This window comes from Agelaius phoeniceus, chromosome 6, assembly GCF_051311805.1.
Source record: "Agelaius phoeniceus isolate bAgePho1 chromosome 6, bAgePho1.hap1, whole genome shotgun sequence".
Taxonomy (NCBI): domain Eukaryota; kingdom Metazoa; phylum Chordata; class Aves; order Passeriformes; family Icteridae; genus Agelaius; species Agelaius phoeniceus.
In genome coordinates this window covers 63626431-63648438 of record NC_135270.1, presented here as the reverse complement: position 1 = coordinate 63648438, position 22008 = coordinate 63626431, and the positions used below count along the sequence as shown (strand labels likewise).

The window sequence follows — 22008 nt, the reverse complement described above, 5'->3', positions numbered from 1 at the left end:
TAACACTGTGTGGGCTTGGAAAACAAAAACCAAACATGTTAAAATAAAGAGAAAGGAAACTCTGGAGGCAAAAAAATCCTTAATACCAGGCCTGGGAATGGGCAGCCACCACAGAAATGTAAGGTAATTGAGATCAGAAGACAACCCAAAATGTGCTGAATTAGTTGAGTTCCATTTTAAATGATGGTTATAACCCACAGCATCACTTTCCCTCTCTCTGACCCAGTTTTCACCGAGCTCAGGGCTGTGTGATTAAGCCAGTGGCACTGGGGTTAGCCCCAGGAGCTGCCCCTCAGCAGCACACACGTTTGGGATGAGCCCTGTCTCCACTCCCTGCACTGCTGTGAAGGCAGAACTGCCTGAAGAACCCGAGCTGGGATGTCCCTGTTTGTGAGAATGGGAACAATAAATCTGAAATCCCCCACGAATTCCACAGGGCGTGGGACTGCAGAGCTGCAGGGGCACGGGGGGGATGGAGCAAAGAAGAAACCAAACCAGTGGAACAATCCAAACATGCTTTATGCACCGAAATCAGCAACAGCCTCGGGGGTACCCCTACATTTAGCACCATTGTGAGATGGGAGCACTCAGAGGAAGCAATCATACAGTCCTTGAAGAAAGGGGAACACGGACATGAGCGAGGATGGGAAGGGCTGGGATGGAGGTTTTATTGGGTATCATGCTTGGAATGCTGCTGCTCTGATTTCTCCTCGCATTCCAACGGAAAGCACACAGCAGGATGAAGTCAGTTCATCTAACACTCGTTTCTCCATGAGCAGAACATAGAAGGGAAAAGTTAAAAATGCAAATTCTCTTCGTCAGATCCAAAAAACGTCCCGAGGAGGCAATAAATTTGCCTTGTAAACGTCTCCAAGGATCATCCCAGCCCTCCTACCAGGAAGCAGGTGACAAAGGAAGAGTACAGGCAACATCCTATGGCATTTATTATGTACAAACCTTGAGATACAGAAACAAGGCAGCCCTTGAGTTACCGGTCGTGAAAAGCCCCGTGAAGCACTGGTGCTTTCCCGGTGTGCAGCCCAGGCGGGGCTCAGCCCCGCTGCGCTCACCCCCCGCGCTCACCCCGCCTCCCCAGCACGGGAATCCGCATTCCACAGGAGGAAGAGACACAAGCTCTAGAAAGGGTGGGATGGACACGTTCCCAACTGGATGGACACGCTCCCAAAACCGCATGGACACGTTCCCAACTGGATGCCAGCTCTCTCCCGAACCCCCAGCCGCGAGCAGGGTGCCAAAGGCAGCCGGACACGGAGCTCTCACCCTGTGCTCCCGCAGTACCGGAGGATGCCCGGGCCCCAGGAGCGGCTCCCTGGCGGCCCCGGGCCGCGGGCTCAGCTCCGGCCGCCCCCGTGCGAGGGGCAGCGGCCTCAGAGGGCCGTGAGGCCGAAGTTGCAGCGGCAGTACATCATCCCCGCCGAGTCCAGCCACGAGTCCGAGATGGGCTCGTACCTCTGCACCGTGTTCAGGTAGGAGGAGCCCGAGTGCCCGCCCACCACGTACAGGTGGTTATCGATCACCGCCGCGCCCACGCCTGCGGAGAGAGGAGAGCATCAAACCCTGCGGGAAGCACCGGCTGTGTCCGCACCCGGAGCCACCCCCGGAGCCCCCTCTGGCTAAAGAAAAGGGCTGCGAACGAGGGAGCCCTCTCTGTCCGGGTCTGACACCCCTTTTGCGCTGTTCTCATCCCCTTTCCTACAATGAAACAACCTCCCTCTGTGCCAGCGCCCCATCAGGGACTGTGGAACAGAACCATGCAATGTCCTGAGCTGGAGGGACCCACAGGGATCATCCCAACCCCATCCCTGCCCAGACCCCCAGCAACCCCACCCTGGGCATCCCTGGCAGCCTCGGGGCCGTGCCCATTCCCTGGGGAGCCTGGGCAGTGCCAGCACCCTCTGGAATAGTGGAACCTCTCCCTGATCTCCAGCCTGACCCTCCCTGGCCCAGCTCCAGCTCTCCCTGAGTCCTGTCCCTGTCCCAGGGAGCTGCACCACAACCCTGCACCCCTGAGTCTCCACACCCAACAGTGAGCAGAGAACTGCTGCAACTCATCACAGCTGAAATCACTGAAAAAACAGGAGGTAGAGTAGAATTACTACTTCCTTACAATTTTTGTTACAGCTCAGCATTAATAAACTGAACTTGGAGAAATTCAGATCCTTTTCCAGAGTGCTGAAGTGACCCTCACCCACAGATGGAGTCCCTGGCACTCTCCCTGCAGGTGTCCCCAGCTCAGAGGTTCATCTCTGCCATGTCCCACCTGTCCTGGGCTCCTTCATGGGCCGGCACACCGTCCACTGGTTCTGGTGGGGGTCGTACCTCTCGATGCTGGACAGGTGGGACACCCCGTTGTGTCCCCCCACCACGAAGATGAAGCCCAGCATGACCCCCACCCCAAAGTTTATCCGTTTGTCAGCCATGGAGGCCACGGTCTCCCAGGAGTTCTTGCTCGGATCGTAACGTTCCATGCTGCAAGGCAAACACAGCCATGAGCCAGGGATCTGGGGAATTCACTGCTGGAGTGGCACAGACACAGCTGTGAGCCTGGGATCTGGGGAATTCACTGCTGGAATGGCACAGACATAGCTGTGAGCCAGGGATCTCAGGAATTCACTGCTGGAATGGCACAGACACAGCTGTGAGCCAGGGATCTGGGGAATTCACTGCTGGAATGGCACAGACACAGCTGTGAGCCAGGGATCTGGGGAATTCACTGCTGGAATGGCACAGACACAGGTGTGAGCCAGGGATCTGGGGAATTCACTGCTGGAATGGCACAGACACAGCTGTGAGCTCAGGATCTGGGGAATTCACTGCTGGAGTGGCACAGACACAGCTGTGAGCCAGGGATCTGGGGAATTCACTGCTGGAATGGCACAGACACAGCTGTGAGCTCAGGATCTGGGGAATTCACTGCTGGAATGGCACAGACACAGCTGTGAGCCCGGGATCTCAGGAATTCACTCCTGGAGTGGCACACACACAGCCATGAGCCCAGGATCTCAGGGATGGGATTCACTCCTGGAGTGGCACAGACACAGCTGGGATCTCAGGAATTCACTCCTGGAGTGGCACAGCTCCAGCTGGCTCTGCCAGAATTACCACACAGGAATAATGGAGTACAGAGGAAAGGGCTGGAGCTGATGGAAAATTCAGTGGTGCAGTTGTTTGGTACAACCCAACAGCAGCACCCAGAGGTTGTGTTATCACCTGGGAAGCCTCAATCACACCCCAGGGCACTTCCACAACAAAAGCAGCCCAACAGTGTTGCCAAAATTCAGTTTTAACCTATTTTTATAATATATTTAGTCAAAGTTTGGGCACAATGATCTTAAAAGACTTTTCCATCCCAAACAGCTCTGTGATATTTCCCCCTGGGCACAGCAGCTGGTTCAGCCTCTCCCATGTCCTCCCTGTCCCACTGTCCTGGATCTTCAGGTCACACCCTAAAACCAAGAGGTTCCTCAGAGCTGAAAGCGCCTTCAGGATGTCTGGTGTGATTTTTTTAAAACAAGAATTTAAAATGCATATCACATAAATAACAATCTATTAAAATAATATCATAATATATTAAAGTAATATAATGATCTAGTAAAATAATCTAATAATCTATTAAAATAATCTAATAATCTATTAAAATAAAAATGCTGTGGGAAAGTGAACACAATGCAGAGCTGAAGTGTATTTCTGTGGCTACACAGCAAATCCAAAATTACCTTGAGGCTGGCCTGAAAATAACAGTCAGAGGGAAAAAGCATGTGGAGAGTGTATTTATATTCCTCAGGAAAAGCTCAAAAGAAGCTGCTGATCAAACCAGTGAGGGCAGGAGAGGTTTCAGGATCAAAGGGAAATGAATTCTCATCGTTATTAACATTTCTGATCACTGTACAGATGGTCAGTCATTAACACACTCATGGCTCAGGGCTGTTCCTGCCCAAGTGCTGCTGCAGGAGCACAGAGGGCAGGAAAAAGGGAAGAGGAGATCAGCAGCAGCAGCAGCACAGAGTTTGGAAAAGGGGGTTCATTACCCAGTGTGAGCTTGATTTAATGCCAGAGCTTGGAGAAGCCTGGTGCTGCATGGCATGGCTCAGTACTCACCCCTCCAAGCACAAATACAACCAAATTATTCACAGAATATGGAACACCCCGAGTTAAAAGGATCAAGGAGTCCAAGGATCCTTTTCCTAAAAGAAGAACCTAAAGGAAGAACCTTTTCCCAATATCCAACCTAAACCTCCCTGACTCAGCCTGAAGTATAAAAAGTCAATGCAATTCATCATTACAACACCTGGTGCCACCCTGCTAAACAATCACTGTGTCCCTCCCTAGGAACAAGAGTTTCATTCTTTATTCAGCTCTTACACTTGCAGTTTATTATTCTGCTTCCTGGAGGGCCATTCAGCTGATTTGTTCCGATTTTAATGATGGAAAATGATTCCTTTGGGTAACTGGATGTCCCTGGACATCCACAGGGAACAGAGGAGTTAAGGAGCATGGTGGGACCAGGAAAACTCCTTGGGAATGCAAGGTCTGAAACAACCCCTGGAGTCAGAGCAGAAATGCCCATCCTCAATCCTGCTTTGAGCAGTAACACTAATTCAAGATCCCATCAGAGTTTTGTATTTATTTTGTTGTACTCAGCATGGGAAAAGTCCAATTCACCTCAAATCAGGGCTTTTGTGGTAAAACTCAGCACCCTCCCTCACATTTTGCAGGCTTGAGCTCCAAGGCTCAGTAATGTGCAGGCATGTCTTTGTTTTTACCTTTTAGGTGATCTAAAAAAAGAGTCCAAACAAGGCGGAACACACAAAGTGGAATAAAAATAAAGATTTCCCTTTTGACTGATGGGACTGGTGTGACAGTACAGGGATTAATGAGGCCCAGGATCTATTGGAGATGATTTAATTGGCTGCCCAGGGGTTTGCTGGTGCCCAGGTGGGCACAGAGTCATCCCAGCATGTAGGGGGGCAGGACAAAGATTAATGAGGCTGCCCATGGGGTTTGGTGGTGCCCTGGTGGGTCCCCCTCAGCACACACCTGTTCATGTGGGCAGGGGAAGCATTAAAAAGGCTGCCCAGGATGCTTTGGTGGTGCCCAGGTGGGCACAGGGTCACCCCCAGCACATCTCTGTTCATGTGGGCAGGGGAAGCATTAAAAAGCTGCCCAGGATGCTTTGGTGGTGCCAGGTGGGCACAGGGTCCCTCCCAGCACATCTCTGTTCATGTGGGCAGGACAAGGATTAATGAGCCTGCCTGTGGGGTTTGCTGGTGCTAGGTGGGCACAGAGTCACCCATCATGTACCTGTTCATGTGGGCAGTGTGGGTCCCCCCAGCCTGTACCTGTTCATGTGGGCAGGACAAAGATTAAAAGGGCTGCCCAGGGTGTTTGCTGGTGCCCAGGTGCCCCCAGCACCTACCTCTTCATGTGGGCAGAGGAAGGATTAAAAAGGCTGCTCAGGGGCTTTGGTGATGCCCAGGTGGCCACAGGTCCCCCCCAGCCTGTACCTGTTCATGTGGGCAGGGGAAGGTTTAAAAAGGCTGCTCAGGTGATTTGATGGTGCCCAGGTGCCCCCATCATGTACCTGTTCATGTGGGCAGGACAAGGATTAAAAATGCTGTCTAGGGTGTTTGGTGGTGCCCAGGTGCCCCCAGCCTGTACCTGTTCATGTGGGCAGGGGAAGGATTAATGAACCTGCCCAACGTGTTTTGGTGGTGCCAGGTGGGCACAGGGTCCCCAGCCCGTACCTGTTCATGTGGGCAGGGAAAGAATTAAAAAGGCTGCCCAGGGTGTTTTGCTGGTGCCCAGGTGTGCCCAGCCCATACCTGTTCATGTGGGCAGGGGAAGGATTAAAAAGGCTGCTCAGGGGGTTTGCTGGTGCCCAGGTGTGCCAAGGTGCCCCCAGCCCGTACCTGTTCATGTGGGCAGGACAAGGATTAATGAACCTGCCCAGGGTGTTTTGCTGGTGCCCAGGTGTGCCCAGGTGTCCCCAGCCTGTACCTGTTCATGTGGGCAGGACAAGGATTAATGAACCTGCCCAGGGTGTTTTGCTGGTGCCCAGGTGTGCCCAGGTGCCCCCAGCCCGTACCTGTTCATGTGGGCAGGACAAGGATTAATGAACCTGCCCAGGGTGTTTTGCTGGTGCCCAGGTGCCCCCATAGCTGTTCATGTGGGCAGGACAAGGATTAATGAACCTGCCCAGGGTGTTTGCTGGTGCCCAGGTGCCCCCGTACCTGTTCATGTGGGCAGGCCCGTAGCCCCCGATGGCATAGATCATGCCGTCCAGCACGGCAGCAGCGAAGCAGCTCCGTGTCCTGCTCATGGGTGCCACCAGCTGCCACTCCTTGCCCTTGGGCACGTACTTCTCCACGCTCCTCAGGTAGGACTGGCCGTCGTAGCCGCCCAGGGCGTAGAGCTCGCCGGCCAGCACGGCCACGCCCAGCGTGCTGCGGCTCTCGAACATCCTCTCCAGGGAGCTCCAGGTGTTGGTGTCGGGGTCCCAGCACTCCACGGAGCTCTCGTGCTTCCTGTAGCTGATGCCCTGGCACACGTGCGTGGCGATGCCCCCCACCACGTACATCTTCTGCTCCAGCACGCACACCCCGAACTCGTAGCGGGGGATGCTCAGAGGGGCCAGCCCGATCCACGAGTCGTTCTGGGGGAAATACATCTCCATGCTGCGGGGGAAACACACAGCCAGTCAGCAAAGGAAGAACTGCAACGCCTGAAAACGTGCCCCAGAGGGAGGGGAAAACGCACCAAAACCAAACCAAACCAGCCACAGAAACGGGAGAGAGAAAAGGAAATTACAGAGAGGGAAGCACACGTCTGCATTTACAAGTGTACATTTAGAAACTACAGCTTGCAGTTTATAAATGTGTATTTTATGTGCACTCTGTAATCTAAACAAAGTGTCCACGTAGCACAAACTACCCTGAAAAATACATCTTTAAAACACTTTATTTCTTTTAAACAGCATTCTAAACCTTAAGTCTAAACCTTAAGTCTAAACCTTAAGTCTAAACCTTAAGTCTAAACCTTAAGTCTAAACCTTAAGTCTAAACCTTTAGTCTAAACCTTTAGTCTAAACCTTTAGTCTAAACCTTTAGTCTAAACCTTTAGTCTAAACCTTTAGTCTAAACCTTTAGTCTAAACCTTTAGTCTAAACCTTTAGTCTAAACCTTTAGTCTAAACCTTTAGTCTAAACCTTTAGTCTAAACCCTAAAATACCATTTTCTTTTAATTATACTCAGTGTGAGAACATGGTGGGTCTAGCTTGCCCCATATAAAGCCTAGCCAATCTACCTGAATAGTTTAATTAATAAAATAGCTAAATAATTAAGAGGTTATCTGGTACAGAGGAAACATGATCTGTTCAAAAACCATACAGGAGCATGAGCCTCTGGAGAGCTGACAGGCACTAAGAGCCAGAAACAGGAGCTGCTGAGACACCAGAGAATAGAGATTAAATAGATCCTAATTAATTTTGTTATTATGAAGCACCAAAAAATCGAAAATAATCCAAATTGTACTGGAAGGCTGCATTTTTATAATCACTGAAGAAGGTGGGAAAGAAGCAGAGCTGAAGAATATCAGAGAATGACTTTATTCACTCAAACCTTTTTTTAATGAAGCACAAAACTCCCTTTATTTTTTAAGTCTATAAACCCAACAATTCCCAGCCCTGACATCTGATTTAGTATCAGTGACTATCACTGGGAAAATTAACTTGAAATGACTTTGACACCTCTGAAGCCAGGGAAAGGAACACCCAGCTCTGGCCAGGTTTTCACAAGTATTCCTCTCTGCAAGCACAGAACTGTCCCAGCAAAGGAGATGCCAGAATGTGCTCCAGAATGCAGCTGTGGAACCAGTCCAGGCAGCCTGCCTGGGCACAGGGAACACCAAAGCTCTGTCAGTGGAAGTGCAAATGGATAAATGGATATTTGGATACGAACAGCCCACACACACTTTAACCAGCAACTCTGGGAATGTTAATCCCATGTTCCCAGCACACCCAGCCACACCAGCTTGAGACATTAAGTTGTTTTTCTCTCTCTTTTGCTCCTTCTGCTCCCTGGAGGGGCCTCAGGGACTCTCCAGGAACTGAGGAGGTTCATTCTGGAATGCAGTGAGGGAGGAGGGGCACCCACCTGTTCCTGCCTGCACAGACACCTGCCCACAGCTGGGATTAAAGCCAGGATCACAGCATGATCCAGAACCCCTTCATGGAATCCCAGGATCCCTGAGGCTGGAAAAGAGCTCCAGGATCAGAGTCCCAGCTGTGCCCACCCTGAGCCCAGAGCTCTCAGTGCCACCCCCAGGAATTCCTTGGGCACCTCCAGGGATGGGCACTCCAAACCTCCCTGGGCAGCCACTTCCATTTTCTCCTTGAAACAATTCCTCCTGCAAATATCCTGCAATCCCTCAGTACAGAGGCAGAGCTCAGATCTACCCCTCTCTTCTGGATGGAAAAATCCAACAATTCATTCCCAAAATTCAGGCATGGCAGCCACTAAATAACACAGGACAGCTGCTGGGGAGACAATTCCTGCTTCCAGAGAGGAACTTCTGTCCTAAATCACATCCCAGGATCAACAATGCAATGGAAAACCTGGACTGAAACCCAACCTGGCATTATTGAAATATATTCAGATTAGATGGGATATTTCATCAAAATCAGCCCAAAAATCTTATCAAAGTCTTATCAAAATGAGCCCCAAGCTGGAACTCCCAGGTACAATTTTCCATGGGGAAATTCCTGCTGTGCCCACCCTGAGGCTGTTCCCTCTGCTCCTGTCCCTGTTCCCTGGAGCAGAGCCTGACCCCCCTGGCTGTGCTCTCCTGGCAGGAGCTGTAGGGAAAAGCCCCCCTGAGCCTCCTTTCTTCTCCTTCACTCTACTCTGATTAAGTCTATTTTAATTCCAAGGAATTTTGAATTATCAAGAAGCATATTTGTCAGACAGCAAGTTAATTTTTACGATTTGTTTGTAATAATAACAAATCAGGGGGAAATTTAAGTAAAATGAAAATACCTGGAAGGAAAAATGAGAACTGTACAGACTTAATTAACCACCTTATTAACTCAATCAACAGAATGAAAATTATTCCAGAGCTTTTTTGTTTGCACAAACAAATGTCTGGCACAAACAAAACCCCCTAACACTGCAAATTATTAATGAAATAAAAAAGGATTTTGAACTTGGGGCTCATCCTGGTTAAAAAAAAGAAAACCTGCTGGAGAGTTTTTATGGAAGAAGTTGGGGCTTATCCTGGTAAAAAAAAAAAAGAAATCCTGATGGAGTTTTTATGGAGAAACTTGGGGCTCATCCTGGTTTAAAAAAAAAAAGAAAACCTGCTGGAGAGTTTTTATGGAGAAATTTTGGGTTCATCCTTGTTAAAAAAACCCTGCTGAAGAGTTTTATGGAGAAACTTGGGGCTCATCCTGGTTAAAAAAACCTGCGGGAGAGTTTCTATGGAAGAACTTGGGGCTCATCCCTGTTTAAAAAAAAGAAAAACTGCTGAACAGTTTTTATGGAGAAATTTTGGGTTCATCCTTGTTAAAAAAACCCTGATGAAGAGTTTTTGTGGAGAAACTTAGGGCTCATCCTTGTTAAAAAACACTGCTGGAGAGTTTCTGTGGTGGAACTTGGGGCTCATCCCTGTTAACAAAAAGAAAACCTGCTAAAAAGTTCCTATGGAGGAACTTGGGGTTTATGCTGTTAAAAAACCTGCTGGACAGTTTTTATGGAAGAACTTGGGGCCTATCCTTGTTAAAAAAAGAAAACCTGCTGAAAAGTTTTTATGGAGAAATTTTGGGTTCATCCTTGTTAAAAAAACCCTGCTGAAGAGTTTTATGGAGAAACTTAGGGCTCATCCTTGTTAAAAAAAACTGCTGGAGAGTTTCTATGGAGGAACTTGGGGCCTATCCTTATTAAAAAAAGAAAACCTGCTGAAAAGTTTTTATGGAGAAATTTTGGGTTCATCCTTGTTAAAAAAAAACCTGCTGAAGAGTTTTTGTGGAGAAACTTAGGGCTCATCCTTGTTAAAGAAAATCTGCTGGAGAGTTTCTGTGGTGGAACTTGGGGCTCATCCCTATTAAAGAAAAGCTGCTGAAGAGTTTCTATGGAGGAAAAGAACAACCACACCCTGCAAACCCTGGTGGACTCCCAGATCTCGTCCAAGCCCAGAGACCAGGGGGATCCCAGCTCCCGGTGTGCCCTGCCAGGGGTGCCAGGCAGCGCCCAGGCCGCTCCTCACCTCTCCAGGCAGGCGAAGAGCCCGGCCTTGCCCCCCACGGCACAGAGCACCTTGGGCGCGCAGCGGGGCCGCGTCAGCAGCATGGTCTGGTGGGACAGTCTGTGCTCGGGCATGAAGTGGTACTTGAGGGCCTCGTTGAGCAGGTGCTTGCAGGTGTGGTCGTCCCGGATCAGGTGGTTGGCCTCGTAGAGGCGCGTGAGGAACTTGACGCTGAGCAGGGGCAGGCGCACGCAGTGCAGCAGCTGCGCCAGGTACTTCTGGCGCTCCTGCACGTCGTACTTGATCCAGGCCTCCAGGGCGTAGAACACCGTCTCCTCCGTCAGCACGTTCAGGCAGTCGTTGGACACGATCTCGTCCAGCTCCGAGTGCGTCAGCTCCAGGAACTCCTCGGTCTGGCACACGTCCTCGAAGTTCTGGCAGATGAACTTGCTGGCGGCCAGGTAGAGCTCGCGGCAGCCGTAGGTCTCGGCGAAGCGCGAGATGCCGATGCAGTTGCCGGGGTCCAGCTGGCTCTCCAGGAAGGCGCAGCACTCCTTGACCACCAGCTTGACCTGTATTGGAATTAAATACCAATAGTGCCTGATGGAACGTGCCTGGCCTGGCCTTGCTGCTGGACCAAAGGTGGCAGCTGTGGTGGTTTCACCCCAGAGACACCTTTGGCTGGCTGGATGCTGCAGCTGGGCGCTTGGGACAGGTCCAGGCATGCAAGAGCTCAGGTTTACCCCTGGGGGAGAAGCTTTAAGGCAAGCTGAAGGAAAAAGGAGTCGGGTTCTGTTGGAGAGTTTTGATCCAGAGCTTTATTCCTGGCACACAGGAATCCAGCAACTCTGAATCCAGCAACAGCTCCAACAGAACAACCGAACTGCGTGGTTGCGGTGTCTTTTAACCCCAGGGAGAGGGGGAGGGAAGGGGTAGGGATCCCACCAACCAGCTAAGGGGGGGGGAAGTTGTTACCCTGGTTTTTTAAGATTTTCTAAGCCTTCTGATGTTGACATTCTTGTAGTGAACTTTCTCACACACTTTCTGTAAATAACTCATTCTTTTGCATTCCCTTATGGAGGAAGAGAGAGTTGATGGACTGTTGGTTCGACCAGCGCATTGGAGAGGTGCCACTGCCATCCTCCAATCCACTGTCACTTTTGGAAAACTATAAATGTTAGAGTCAGGAAATAAATTGCCCCTTTTTTCCTTCACCTTGAGAACAGTGGTGAGCTTGTGTTGTGTCCTATAGGGACAGGAAGTCTCAGGGGACAAATGACACCTGGATGGCCCAATGTCCCCAGGGCTGAAAGGCATCTTTTGAACTCTGCCAATCACCCTAGGCCCTTGCTGGAATGCCAAGATTGACGCACAGCTCTCGGCAAGGGGGCAAGGGAGGGGAAGGAAGTGGGACAGCTGAAGCAGGCTATTCCATGGCAGCACACAGACCTGCAGCAGGTTGGCGGCGGGCAGCAGCGACTCCACGGTGTCCTGCGAGATGAAGACGGTGCCGGTGTAGGCGTACTCCACGATGGCCTGCAGCGCCGCCTCATCCACGCACTGGAACTCCACCTCAGCGTTCTCCTTCTCCGACAGGTTCCCGGTGAACATGGCCTTGAAGTAGGGGCTGATGCTGGCCAGCACGGCCTTGTGCGCGTGGATCTTGGCCTCGCCGGCGCGCAGCACCACGTCACAGAGCTCCTGGTGCTGCCGCAGCAGGTTCAGGCCCTGCAGCAGCTGCTCCGAGTGCAGCGGGGTCAGCTTGGCCAGCAGGAACGGCGGGGACGACCCGTCCATCTGGGACAAACACAGTTCAGAGCTGTCAGCTCGCGGTTTGGCACAGAGAACGGGTAAAAGGTGGGTTTCTGTCTGATAAGGTTTGTTACTCCCCAGTTCCCTTTTCCATCCTTACCTGCTGCACTTTTTCGTACAAGTTAAATCCAGGACTTCAAATGTTCATTAATAGTCTGTGCTAGATTCAAGTCTGAATTAAAAAAACCACAACCATCACTTTTTTGTTGTTCTGCAGTAAAATAAGATCTGATGGCTGGGGTGCCTGTGCAGGGCCAGGAGCTGGATTGAAGATCCCTGTGGATCCCTTCCCACTCAGGATACTCTGTGACTCTACATCAAGGGTTTGAGAGAACTGAACAGTGGCTGAAATAGAAACAAACACAGATAACTGAAGAATACAACTGGCTTATTTGAGATGAAGTTTTAAAAGTTCTTAAGCTCCTTTTGTGCAGTTCAGTTCCTGCACTAAACTCCTTTTGTTCAGCTCCCTGCCTGCTTAGTGCTCCTGGGGAGAGCCCAGTGCTGCTGTGCCTGTCTCTGGCAGGGAGCAGCTCCCCATTCCCATTCCCATTCCCTCTGCCAGCCACCCCCACAGAGCCAGTGGGGCTGGAGCAGAATCCTGGGCTGTGGATGCACAGAGGAGCACAGGAGAAAGGGGAGATCCTCACCTCACCCTGTGGCTCCCACCGAGCCAGGAGATCCCTGCTGGGACGGGCTCAGCCTCTGGAGAGCTCAGAGCTGCCCAGGTGAGCAGGGGACAGGCTGAGCACCCGGAATTCTCAGCACTTCCCAGCACTGGCAGCTGCCCACGCTCCCCAGGAGCTGCAGGAGAGCAGAATCCTCACTCCCCCACACAGCTCCTCTCTCCCACGTCCCGTGCACATCGTGACACCAGAGCCCCCGGGTTCCTGCCCTAATTAGAGGCACCTGCTCTAATTCCAGCTCCCTGAGCACTACCAGGGTGCAGCAGCTCTTTGTTCAGCCCCCAGCCCTGCACTGCTGAGAGGTGGAGGGTAGGGATGTGTCAGGATCCTGGGCCACGGGGAAAGAATCCCATTGTTCTCCAGGGAACAACCCCCCCACTCCTGAGCAGAGCAGCTTTTGATTTGCTAAATGATCTCTGCAAGATCTGCTTCTTTTATCTTCATAATAAGTGCATCATTTGCACAGCTCCTTAAATGACACCTCACTTGCAGGTGAGCCCACTTAAAAGTGCTTCATTGGAAATAATCAAATGGGTTGCCAACGTTTAAATGCAAAATACAATAGCAGTGACAGGGAAGGGAAGGGGCTGAAAAAGCTCTTACCCATGAAGAGATAAATAAGCTTTCCTATTATCACTCTTCACTGGAAAAAAATAACTGAAAGAAACTAATTTAAGTGCATCTGCAAAAGGCAAGATCAGAGACAATCTTTTCCTTGTCACAATTTTGCAGCACAAATTATCTATGGAAGAATTGAAAAATTTAAAATAATAAAAAAAAACTGCCCAGAAGCTAAAACAATGTGTTCCCCTTTTGTGTTTGTATTCAGTTCCTGGTTTGATCATACAAACACACAAAAATCAGGAAACACAAGGCACCACCACATGGAAAAAGGAGTGGTCCCAGTTCAGCTGCAAAACCTGCCAAAACACCTATAAATAACCACATGTAAGGGATTCTGCACCAACAGAGCTTCGTGTACCACCCTGGTAGAACCTCTCCCCCCCCTGCAGGGCCAGGCTCACCCATACCAGGGATTTGCTGTTATTTATTTTACTTTTAAGCAAGAAGTCAGCAGCTGGAACATGAAGCAGCCCTGGAATTGCATCCCAGCCCAGAGATCCGTGGTCAGGACACCAAACGGCTCCGGGCTGTCAGATCCTCCCAGCCTGTGGCTAAAGCTTATCTCCAACCGCAGCAGGGACTGGAAACAAGAGGTTATCCTAGGGAACACCTGAGCTGGGGATGTGGGCGTGCACAGGAACTGGAAACAAAGAGGTTAACCCAGGGAACACCTGAGCCTGGGGATGTGGGCGTGCTGGGGAGCAGCACAGGAGCTGCGGGCTCTGCTCTGCCCTGCCCCGAGCGCGGGTTTGGGACCGGCAGGGACGGGGCCGGGCTGGATCTGCGACTGTCGGGGAGCTCCAGCCCCGAGGCGGGCCGAGCGCGGCTCCAACAGCCGGGGAAAGAAAGGCAAACACAGCAGAGGCTGCCCCGCTTCTGGAACTGCTGCTCTGCCCGGGGCTGTGCTCACCCCGTGCCCCGGCTCCGCTCTCGGCCAGGGCTCGGAGCGCGCTGGGCTCCCGGTGTCCCTGCCCAGGGTCCTTCCAGCCCAAAACCACTCCGGGTCCCGGTGTCCCTGCCCAGGGTCCCTCCCAGCCCACACCGCTCCCGGTCCCCGCGGCTCCGCCACTCTCCCCGTGCCGGGCGGGCCCCCCGCGCAGCCGCTCCCGCCACACTCGCACCCCGCCCGGGGACGCGTGGCCCCCCGCACGGCCACCCCGCGGCAGTGTCCCGGCTGTATGACGGCGGGTCCCGGCCGTGCGGCGCCGTCCCCGCTCTCACCTGTGCCGGGGTGCCCCAGGCCCGGCCCGGCCGCGCCGCAGCCTCGTTCCGCCGCTCCGCCACCGCCCGCTCCGTCACTTCCGGCCGCCCCGCCCCGCGCGCCCCGCCAATCAACGGCCGCGCCGCCGCACACACCCACACCCGCCCGTCCCCGGGCGCTACCACAGCGCGCGCCGCGCGGGGGGCACGCCGCGATTTCGCTTCTCGGCCGGTTTTGCTTCACTCCATCCCCGCCTCTCGAGTGACGCTGCTTTCCGCTTCTCCGCCACTGCGCTCGCGCCCCGTTCCGCCCACAGCGGCCTGAGGAGAAGTAGCGGAGGTACGTGTGTCCCCCCCCGCTCGCCGCGGAGTGGTGGGCCCCGCGCCGGCGCGGCACGCGGCGCCCCCTGGCGACGGCGGCGTTGCTGGGCGGGGCCTGAGGGCCGCCCATGGCCGCGGCCTCGGGCCATGGTGGAGCCGCCGCCCGGAGCCGCCGCTCCGCGGGGCCGCGGCCGGGCCTGGGAGCGCGGCGGCTCCGCGCAGCACCGTGAGGACGGCACGGAGCTCTCCGGCCCCGCTCACAACGGTCCGGACACGGAGCCCTCCGGCCCCGCTCACAACGGTTCGGACACGGATCCCCCTGGCCCCGCTTTGAACGGTCCGGGCACGGATGCCCCCGGCCCCATTCAGGACGGTTCGGACACGGAGCCCCCCGGTCCCGGTGAGGACGGGCCGGGCACGGAGCCCCCCAGCCATGCTCACAACGGTTCGGGCACGGAGCCCCCCAGCCCCGCTGAGGACGGGCCGGGCGCGGAGCACCCCGGCCCGCAGGAGGACGCGGCCGCCCTGCTGGGGCCGGAGCTGCCGCTGGTGCCACCGGAGCTCCGCGCGCGGCTGCTGGACCGGCGGGACTACCGGGGCCGGGCCCAGGCCGTGGAGCAGCTGCGGCGGGCGGTGGAGGGCTGCAGCCCGGCCGCGCTGGGCGCCGCGCCCGCCGCCGCGCTGCTGGGGCTGATCGCGCTGCTGGACGCGCTGCTGCACGACCCCAACTTCGCGGTGGCGCGGGGCGCGCTGGAGGTGACCCGGCTGCTGGCGCTGCGCCTCGGCCGCCGCGTCCCCGCCGTGCTGGCCCCGCTGGTGTGCGCGGCCGCCCGGGCGCTGGGGGACGCGCAGCCGGCCATGCGGCGGGACAGCGCCCGCCTGCTGCTGCGGCTGATGGCGGCGGCCGGGCCGCGGCCCGTGCTGCGGCTGCTGCTGCAGGAGCGGCTGCTGCGGCACCGCAGCGCCCGGCTCCGCGAGGAGCTGCTCCACACGTGCATCGCCGCGCTGCTCGCCTTCCCCGCCGCCGAGCTGGACCTGCCCCAGCTGGCGGCCGCGCTGGCGCCGGCGCTGCTGGACGCCAAGCGCAGGGTCCGGCACGCTGCCATGGAGGCGATCGCCGCGCTGGCCTCGGCGCTGGGCCCCGGCAACGCCGGCGCGCTGCTCCGCGCCCTGGACGCGGTGGAGCTGCGGGCCGGCGGCGCGGGGGTGGCGCTCGCCGTGCGGGCCCGGCTGGCCCGGAACGTGCTGCCCCGGCTGGGCCAGCAGGGACTCGTGGAGTACGGAGTGCCCCTGCCCTGCTCCGGCCGCTGCCGCGGGCCCTGCCCGCCGCCCGGCGCCGACACCGAGTGGCTGCTGATGGGCAGCAGGAGCCGGAGCGCGCACGGGCACTGCGGGCACCCCGCCTGCCGCGATGCCCTGCACGGCCCCGCCTGTGCCCGGCGGGGACTGAGCCCCAGGAGAGTCCTGAGCGCCGGCAGAGGCAAAAACAAGCTGCCCTGGGAGAACGAGCTGGCTGCGGACGGGGAAGGTGGCTCGGGGCTGAGGATGCCCGTCGCGAAGGGCGTGGAGCAGGTATGGAGCTCCCCGGGTGCTTTTATGCTTAAGGCGTTTCCAAAGGGAGGATGAAGAGTTGTCAGGGGTTTGTTAGGTGAGAGGTGTTTGGGAGGTATGGCTGCTGTTTCATGTTTCATGGGTCTCTGCATTCAGATAGCTCTGGGAAGGTAAATTTGGGAATTTGCTATGGTAGGTTCAACCAAGCAATTTACCAGACTACTTACAAAGAAATAGATGAATCTTATTTTGAGACCTGAGATACTCCTTAGGTCTGACAGTCACTAGACATGACTCTGACATGTCAGCAATGACAGGTGAACCGCTGGGAATGAGCACAAAAGTGGGGAAAACAGCCTTTATTTGTATGTTAGTGTTTGAAGGCGTGGGGCTGACTGCAGAGTTTCCTGTTTGGGGGAAAACAGAGCAACTCCTTCAGCTCAGGCTCTGAAGGCAGAGCTGTGGGATGGGGCTGAGCCAGGGCTCTTTGGGATAAACCTGGTGGCTGCCAAGTGCCTGTGTGGCTCTTGCTCCTTGGGCTGATCCAAGCAGGAAAAATGTAGGTCAGGCTGGAATAAAGGTTCAGGCTGAGTTTGGCTGTAATCACCTCCTGACCACGTCAGCAGCTGGAAAGGGGAGAAACCTCTGGAAAATTGTCCAGGTTCTTTTTCCTTTGCCGGTGGTTCTGTGATGTGTTTTGGATCCCACACATGGGGGGTATATCTCTGTGTGGTGGTTTTTCTGTTATGTTTTGAGGGTTTATTTTAAAGTGGACACATTTGATTGATCAGAACTTGATGTCCTGTGAGGGAGCTGAAGCAAACAGAGCTCCTCAGGAAATGGGAGGCTGTGTAGAGCAGATTCCTCAGTGCCACATTTACGTACTCAGATTTTCATTCTCAGTTGCCTGGTAACTTGTTGCTGGGCTGGATGATGAGGTCATGGACAGTGAGTGCTCCTCTGCAGCCTGGCTGTGGGGCAGGCCCTTAACCAAATAAACTCAGGTCATGTTTCTGTACTGTCAGACCTTGAAGTTCATGCCTAGACTTGAATGCTCATCTCCTTCCTTGGTGCCTGTGTTACCTCTCCTGAGGCTCCTAAAGACATCTGTGCCTTCCTGAGCTGCTGAATCAGTTCCCTTGGGATATCTGCAAACAGGGTTGGGACAACAAGATGTGTAGGAAACACCTCTGGAGCAAGAAGGGTTTCCTTTCTGGAACAGTTTTTCAGTATTAACTAATACAGCTTGTAAAAACATCAACAAAAAAAAACAGTGCCAGTGTTCTCCTGGGAGGTTGGGCCAAGCCCTGCTGGTTTTCTGCAGCTGTGAACAAAAAAACAAGTTAATACAGGCACCAACACCTGGCTGGGGTTTGGAAAGGAGGAGCATTCCTTGTCTGGGACAGCCCCTGTGCAAGGAAGTCAGGGAGGGGCTCTGGGAATGGTCCTTTCCTGAGAGGAATGAACCCTTTGTACATGTGGTTGTGTTTATCTCTGTCATGGGGGAGGAGTTTTCAGCCCTGCAGAGGGAGAGAAAGCAAGGAGCTTATGGGCTCTGTGTGGTTGCTGTGTAAAGTGCATTTGGAGGTGGGGTAAATCATCAATTCCTGGAATGGTTTGGCTGGGAAGGGACCTTAAATCTCATCCAGTGCCAGCCCTGCCATGGCAGGGACACCTCCCACTGTCCCAGGGTGCCCCAGTGTCCAGCCTGGCCTTGGGCACTGCCAGGGATCCAGGGGCAGCCACAGCTGCTCTGGCAATCCCAGCCCAGCCAGGAATTCCTAATTCCCAATCTCCCACCCATCCCTGCCCTCTGGGAACCTGACTGGGCACAGGATGAATTGGAGTCCTGCTGGCCAGACCCCAGTTACTGTAAAGGAAACTTAAAACACCGGGGTGGTTTAATAGTGGAGTATTTACCTGACTGCTGCAGTTGACACCTTTGCTGCTCCTTCTTCACATCCTGATCCTTAAACTCATCACATCTGTCTGAAGCTCTCTGGGGCAGGGACACTGTCCAGCAATGCTGGTGACCCAAGGGCATGGCTGGGGCTGGGCCAGGAGGGATTTAGGTTGGATTTTGGGAAAGGTTCTTCCCCAGAGGTGCTGGCACTGCCCAGGCTGCCCAGGGAATGGGCACGGCCCCGAGGCTGCCAGAGCTCCAGGGGGGTTTGGGCAGCGCTGCCAGGGATGCCCAGGGTGGGATTGTTGGGGGTCTGGGCAGGGATGGGGCTGGGATGATCCCTGTGGGTCCCTCCAGCTCAGGACATTCTGTGGATCTGTCTTGGATGCAGGAAGGTGAATTGTGTTTTCAGTCTGGGAATGTGAACCTGGCTGGTGTTCCCTGGGCTGAGGACATTCCTGGAGCTGTGTGCCAAGCTCCTGTCCCTGGGCCATCCAGGAATCTGCATCTGTGTGGGGAGTTAGCCCTGCATCTGCCCTTAGCTCCCTCAGTAAGGAAAATGCATTTATCAGCCATAAATCTCAGGCAGCCGACTAGTTTCTGGACATGTCAAATATTAATTATTAATTCAGACATTCCTTTGAAATGAATTTGCTTAAAAATTAACTTTTGGAGTCATTCTGTGGCTGAAGGGATGCATGGAAGTAGCTTAATGTTTAAAGCTGTTTCCCTGCCAGTGTTTTTAGGGTCATGTTACAGGGTGGTTGTCCAAGGCTGTGTCTAGACTTTCCTGATCAGATAAGGTGTGAGTAAAACATGTGTAAGTTAATGTGTACTAAAAATAAAAGGTAGATAAGGCACATGGACTCAGGGGTTTGCCTGGCAGCCTCTCTGCAGAGCTGTGGGATCTCCATCCCTGGAGGGGTTCAAGGGCAGGTTGGGATATGGAATATTGCAGGGTGAACGTTTCCCCTGGCACACACAGACCCTTCCCTGCTGCTGAAGGTACCTTTGGGTGCCCAGAGGGTCCTTTTTGGGGAAACAAGAGCAATTGAACATTTCACTGGACATTTAAGGCCTTTCTCAAAGTTCATGTGAACTGTGGGATCTCCCCTCACTCTGTGTGGAAATTTTCTCATTTCCATATTGAACTGATAACTGGAGAAATTGATGGCTGGGCTTTGTGGAGAGTTCAAATGACCTGGGAAATCTCATTTATGGAACAACACCTCTTTGTTTTCCAAGGGTCAGAGGGACACAGAGGGTGAGCAGTGTGTGGGATAAAGGGGTCCCTCCTTTGGGTGTCCCTCTGGGATCTGAGCCCTGCTGTTGCTGGAGCTGGGAGAGGATTTTGGGGAGGTGTTGCTCTGTCTTTGTGTGCTGTTGGTCTCTTTCTGGGAGAGCATTGCAATGCTGCTGGTGATAGGTCAGGGGCACCTTTGGTGTCTCCCAGTGGCCGAGCTCCACAGGGAAGGGATGCAGGGAGGGAATGTTTGCTGTGATTCCAGCTTGGACTCTGGGGCTTGGAGCAGCCTGGGGCAGTGGGTGGGATGGGATGGGATCCATGGGATGGGTTGAGATGGGATGGGATGGGATGGGATGGGATGGGTTGAGATGGGATGGGTTGAGATGGGATGGGATGAGATCCATGGGATGGGTTGAGATGGGTTGGGATGGGATGGGATGGGATCCATGGGATGGGTTGAGATGGGATGGGATGGGATCCATGGGATGGGTTGAGATGGGTTGGGATGGGATGGGATGAGATCCATGGGATGGGTTGAGATGGGATGGGACCCATGGGATGGGATGGGACCCATGGGATGGGATGGGATCCATGGGATGGGTTGGGATCCATGGGATGGGATGGGATGGGATCCATGGGATGGGATGGGATCCATGGGATAGGATGGGATGAGATCCATGGGATTGAATGGGATGGGATCCATGGGATGGGATGGGATCCATGGGATTGAATGGGATGGGATCCATGGGATGGGATCCATGGGATGGGATGGGATTTAAGGTCCCTTTCCGCCCAAACCATTCCAGGATTCCCTCATGGGTCACTCTCAAGGGCTGTGCTTTGATAACCAAGTTACCAATTCCTGTGGTGGATGGATTCAGGTGTTTTCCAGCATTTGTGGAATTTAAAGGAATCTGAACCCTTTTGAGGAATCCCTTTTCTAGGATCTGTTATCCCAGGGAAACATCTGTCAGCTTTGGGTTTGCTGTATTTCCCACCTCCAAGGCTGTGTTTAGTGAATTTGCAATACTGCAATTATAATTCGGGTACAAGGAAGCAGAGTTTTCACTCCTGGAGCTGGGATGGGAACAGCTGAGGGAAGCTGTGCAGTCATGGCAGCATTGGAATTTACTCCTTCTGCACATGTTGCTTTATCTGTATGGGAAAATGGGAGGGAAGTTTATCCTGTACCAGCTCCTGAGCAGAAAATTCCCTCTCTCCCAGCTGAAACCAGGCTGTGGTGGTTTGTACAAGGAATATTTCATTATGGACTGAAGGATCTGTGGGTGGAATGGTGTTTGGTGATTGCAGGAGTGGGAATGCCAAGGTCTCACAGTTTTTATCCTAACTTGTAATAACTTGGAATAAAGCTGGAATAAACCACCTCACCATTTTCCTGCTCTTCTTTTCCTCCTGTATCTCTCAGAAGGAAGAGCAGCCTGGGAATGACCTAAATCACTGATTGTACTAATTAAATCAAAAATTGACTTAATGCATGACCTTTTCTTTGTTAAATATTGGTATTATTGAGATTTTCTCCTTACCTGTAGCCCATTCTCAGTAAAAGCTGCTGGTGTTGCCAGGCACAGTTTTAGACTGGAGTGTGTGGTTTGCAAGAATCTGGAGTGTGTGGTTGTTCCATTCTGGGATTTTGGGGTTCTCTTGTCTATTTGAACACTTCCCCATCTAAAGCACATCATTCAAAAGGTGGATGTTTAATTTTTAAAATTTAATTTTAAAAATAGTTCAGTTCTTTACCAGTTTATTTTGTTGGGTTTTTATTCCCCTTTCAGTGTGAGTAGCTTTAACGTCTATTTTAGTAAGACCTGCTAAAAAACAGCTAAAATGCTTTCTAATGCTTAAACTATTTGAATATTGGGTAGGTGGGAAAGTAAAGCTTGTGTGGAAATGCTTGTAGCTGTGCTGTTTGCCCAGAGCAGGGCTGTGCTCCCATTTCCCACAGAGCTGATTTTGTTTTCCCTGCAGTTGGCTGCAGCCAATGATTCCCTGCACTCCCCGAAGCCCCGGCCCCCGCAGGGGATCCCAGGCAGTGCTGAGCTGCTGTTCAGCAGGAGCAGAACTTCCAGGACTTCACTGACCTCTGAGCACCCTGCCCTTGCTGCTGGTGAGTGGGGGCACAGGGATGTGCTGCAGCTGCCAAGGCAGGGCAGATTTTTGGTGTGGGAAATGAATTTGTGGAGAAGAAGCCCACCAGAGTATGGGGGAGAGATGTGTTGTCCCAGTGGGGAGAGAAGGCAGAAGTGGGTTTTTGGTGGAAGCCACAACTCCTGCCACTCTGAAGTTATCCTAGAAAACCCATTTAGATAGATCAATGGCTTCTTGAACAGAAAAAATGCTGCAGAAAAAATACTAATTTTTTTTTTAATGCTCTCAAAAAAATAGTAAGT

General features: G+C 53.3%; 2 protein-coding genes across 6 annotated transcripts in view; one reads left to right on the top strand and one right to left on the bottom strand.

Moving 5' to 3' along the window:
• Nucleotides 1-501: 501 nt before the first annotated feature.
• On the bottom strand, nucleotides 502-14717 carry KLHL28 (kelch like family member 28). Of its 3 annotated transcripts, none has more exons than XM_054635037.2 (7): nucleotides 14601-14717; nucleotides 12170-12414; nucleotides 11707-12054; nucleotides 10279-10829; nucleotides 6252-6695; nucleotides 2282-2490; nucleotides 502-1552 (listed from the first exon to the last, which is right to left on the bottom strand). In XM_054635037.2, exons 3-7 carry the CDS (start codon nucleotides 12052-12054, stop codon nucleotides 1389-1391), a joined length of 1716 nt encoding a protein of 571 aa, XP_054491012.1. In that variant the 5' UTR covers nucleotides 12170-12414; nucleotides 14601-14717; the 3' UTR covers nucleotides 502-1388. The 3 variants fall into 3 exon arrangements, with proteins under 3 accessions (XP_054491012.1, XP_077037020.1, XP_054491013.1); XM_077180905.1 differs by having other exon boundaries at nucleotides 12170-12241; nucleotides 14601-14683; XM_054635038.2 differs by lacking the exon at nucleotides 12170-12414 and having other exon boundaries at nucleotides 14601-14716.
• A 275-nt stretch (nucleotides 14718-14992) lies between these two features.
• The window catches only part of TOGARAM1 (TOG array regulator of axonemal microtubules 1), a 39967-nt gene continuing 32951 nt past the window's right edge, over nucleotides 14993-22008 (top strand). For 2 of the 3 annotated variants that reach the window (XM_077180902.1, XM_077180904.1), the window contains exons 1-2: nucleotides 14993-16472; nucleotides 21587-21725. In XM_077180902.1, the coding sequence (XP_077037017.1) occupies nucleotides 15048-16472; nucleotides 21587-21725 (1564 nt within the window). In that variant the 5' untranslated portion in view covers nucleotides 14993-15047. The remainder of the gene's footprint in view (nucleotides 16473-21586; nucleotides 21726-22008) is intronic. The other variant, XM_077180903.1, reaches the window with a different exon arrangement.

Excerpts from the sequence above, each read along its gene's own strand:
- KLHL28 (XM_054635037.2), bottom strand. The coding sequence starts at position 12,054 with ATGGACGGGTCGTCCCCGCCGTTCCTGCTGGCCAAGCTGACCCCGCTG. Across the intron at positions 10,830-11,706 it reads CCGCCGCCAACCTGCTGCAG|GTCAAGCTGGTGGTCAAGGA; the intron begins GTCTGTGTGCTG and ends ATTCCAATACAG. Across the intron at positions 1,553-2,281 it reads CATGAAGGAGCCCAGGACAG|GCGTGGGCGCGGCGGTGATC; the intron begins GTGGGACATGGC and ends CTCTCTCCGCAG.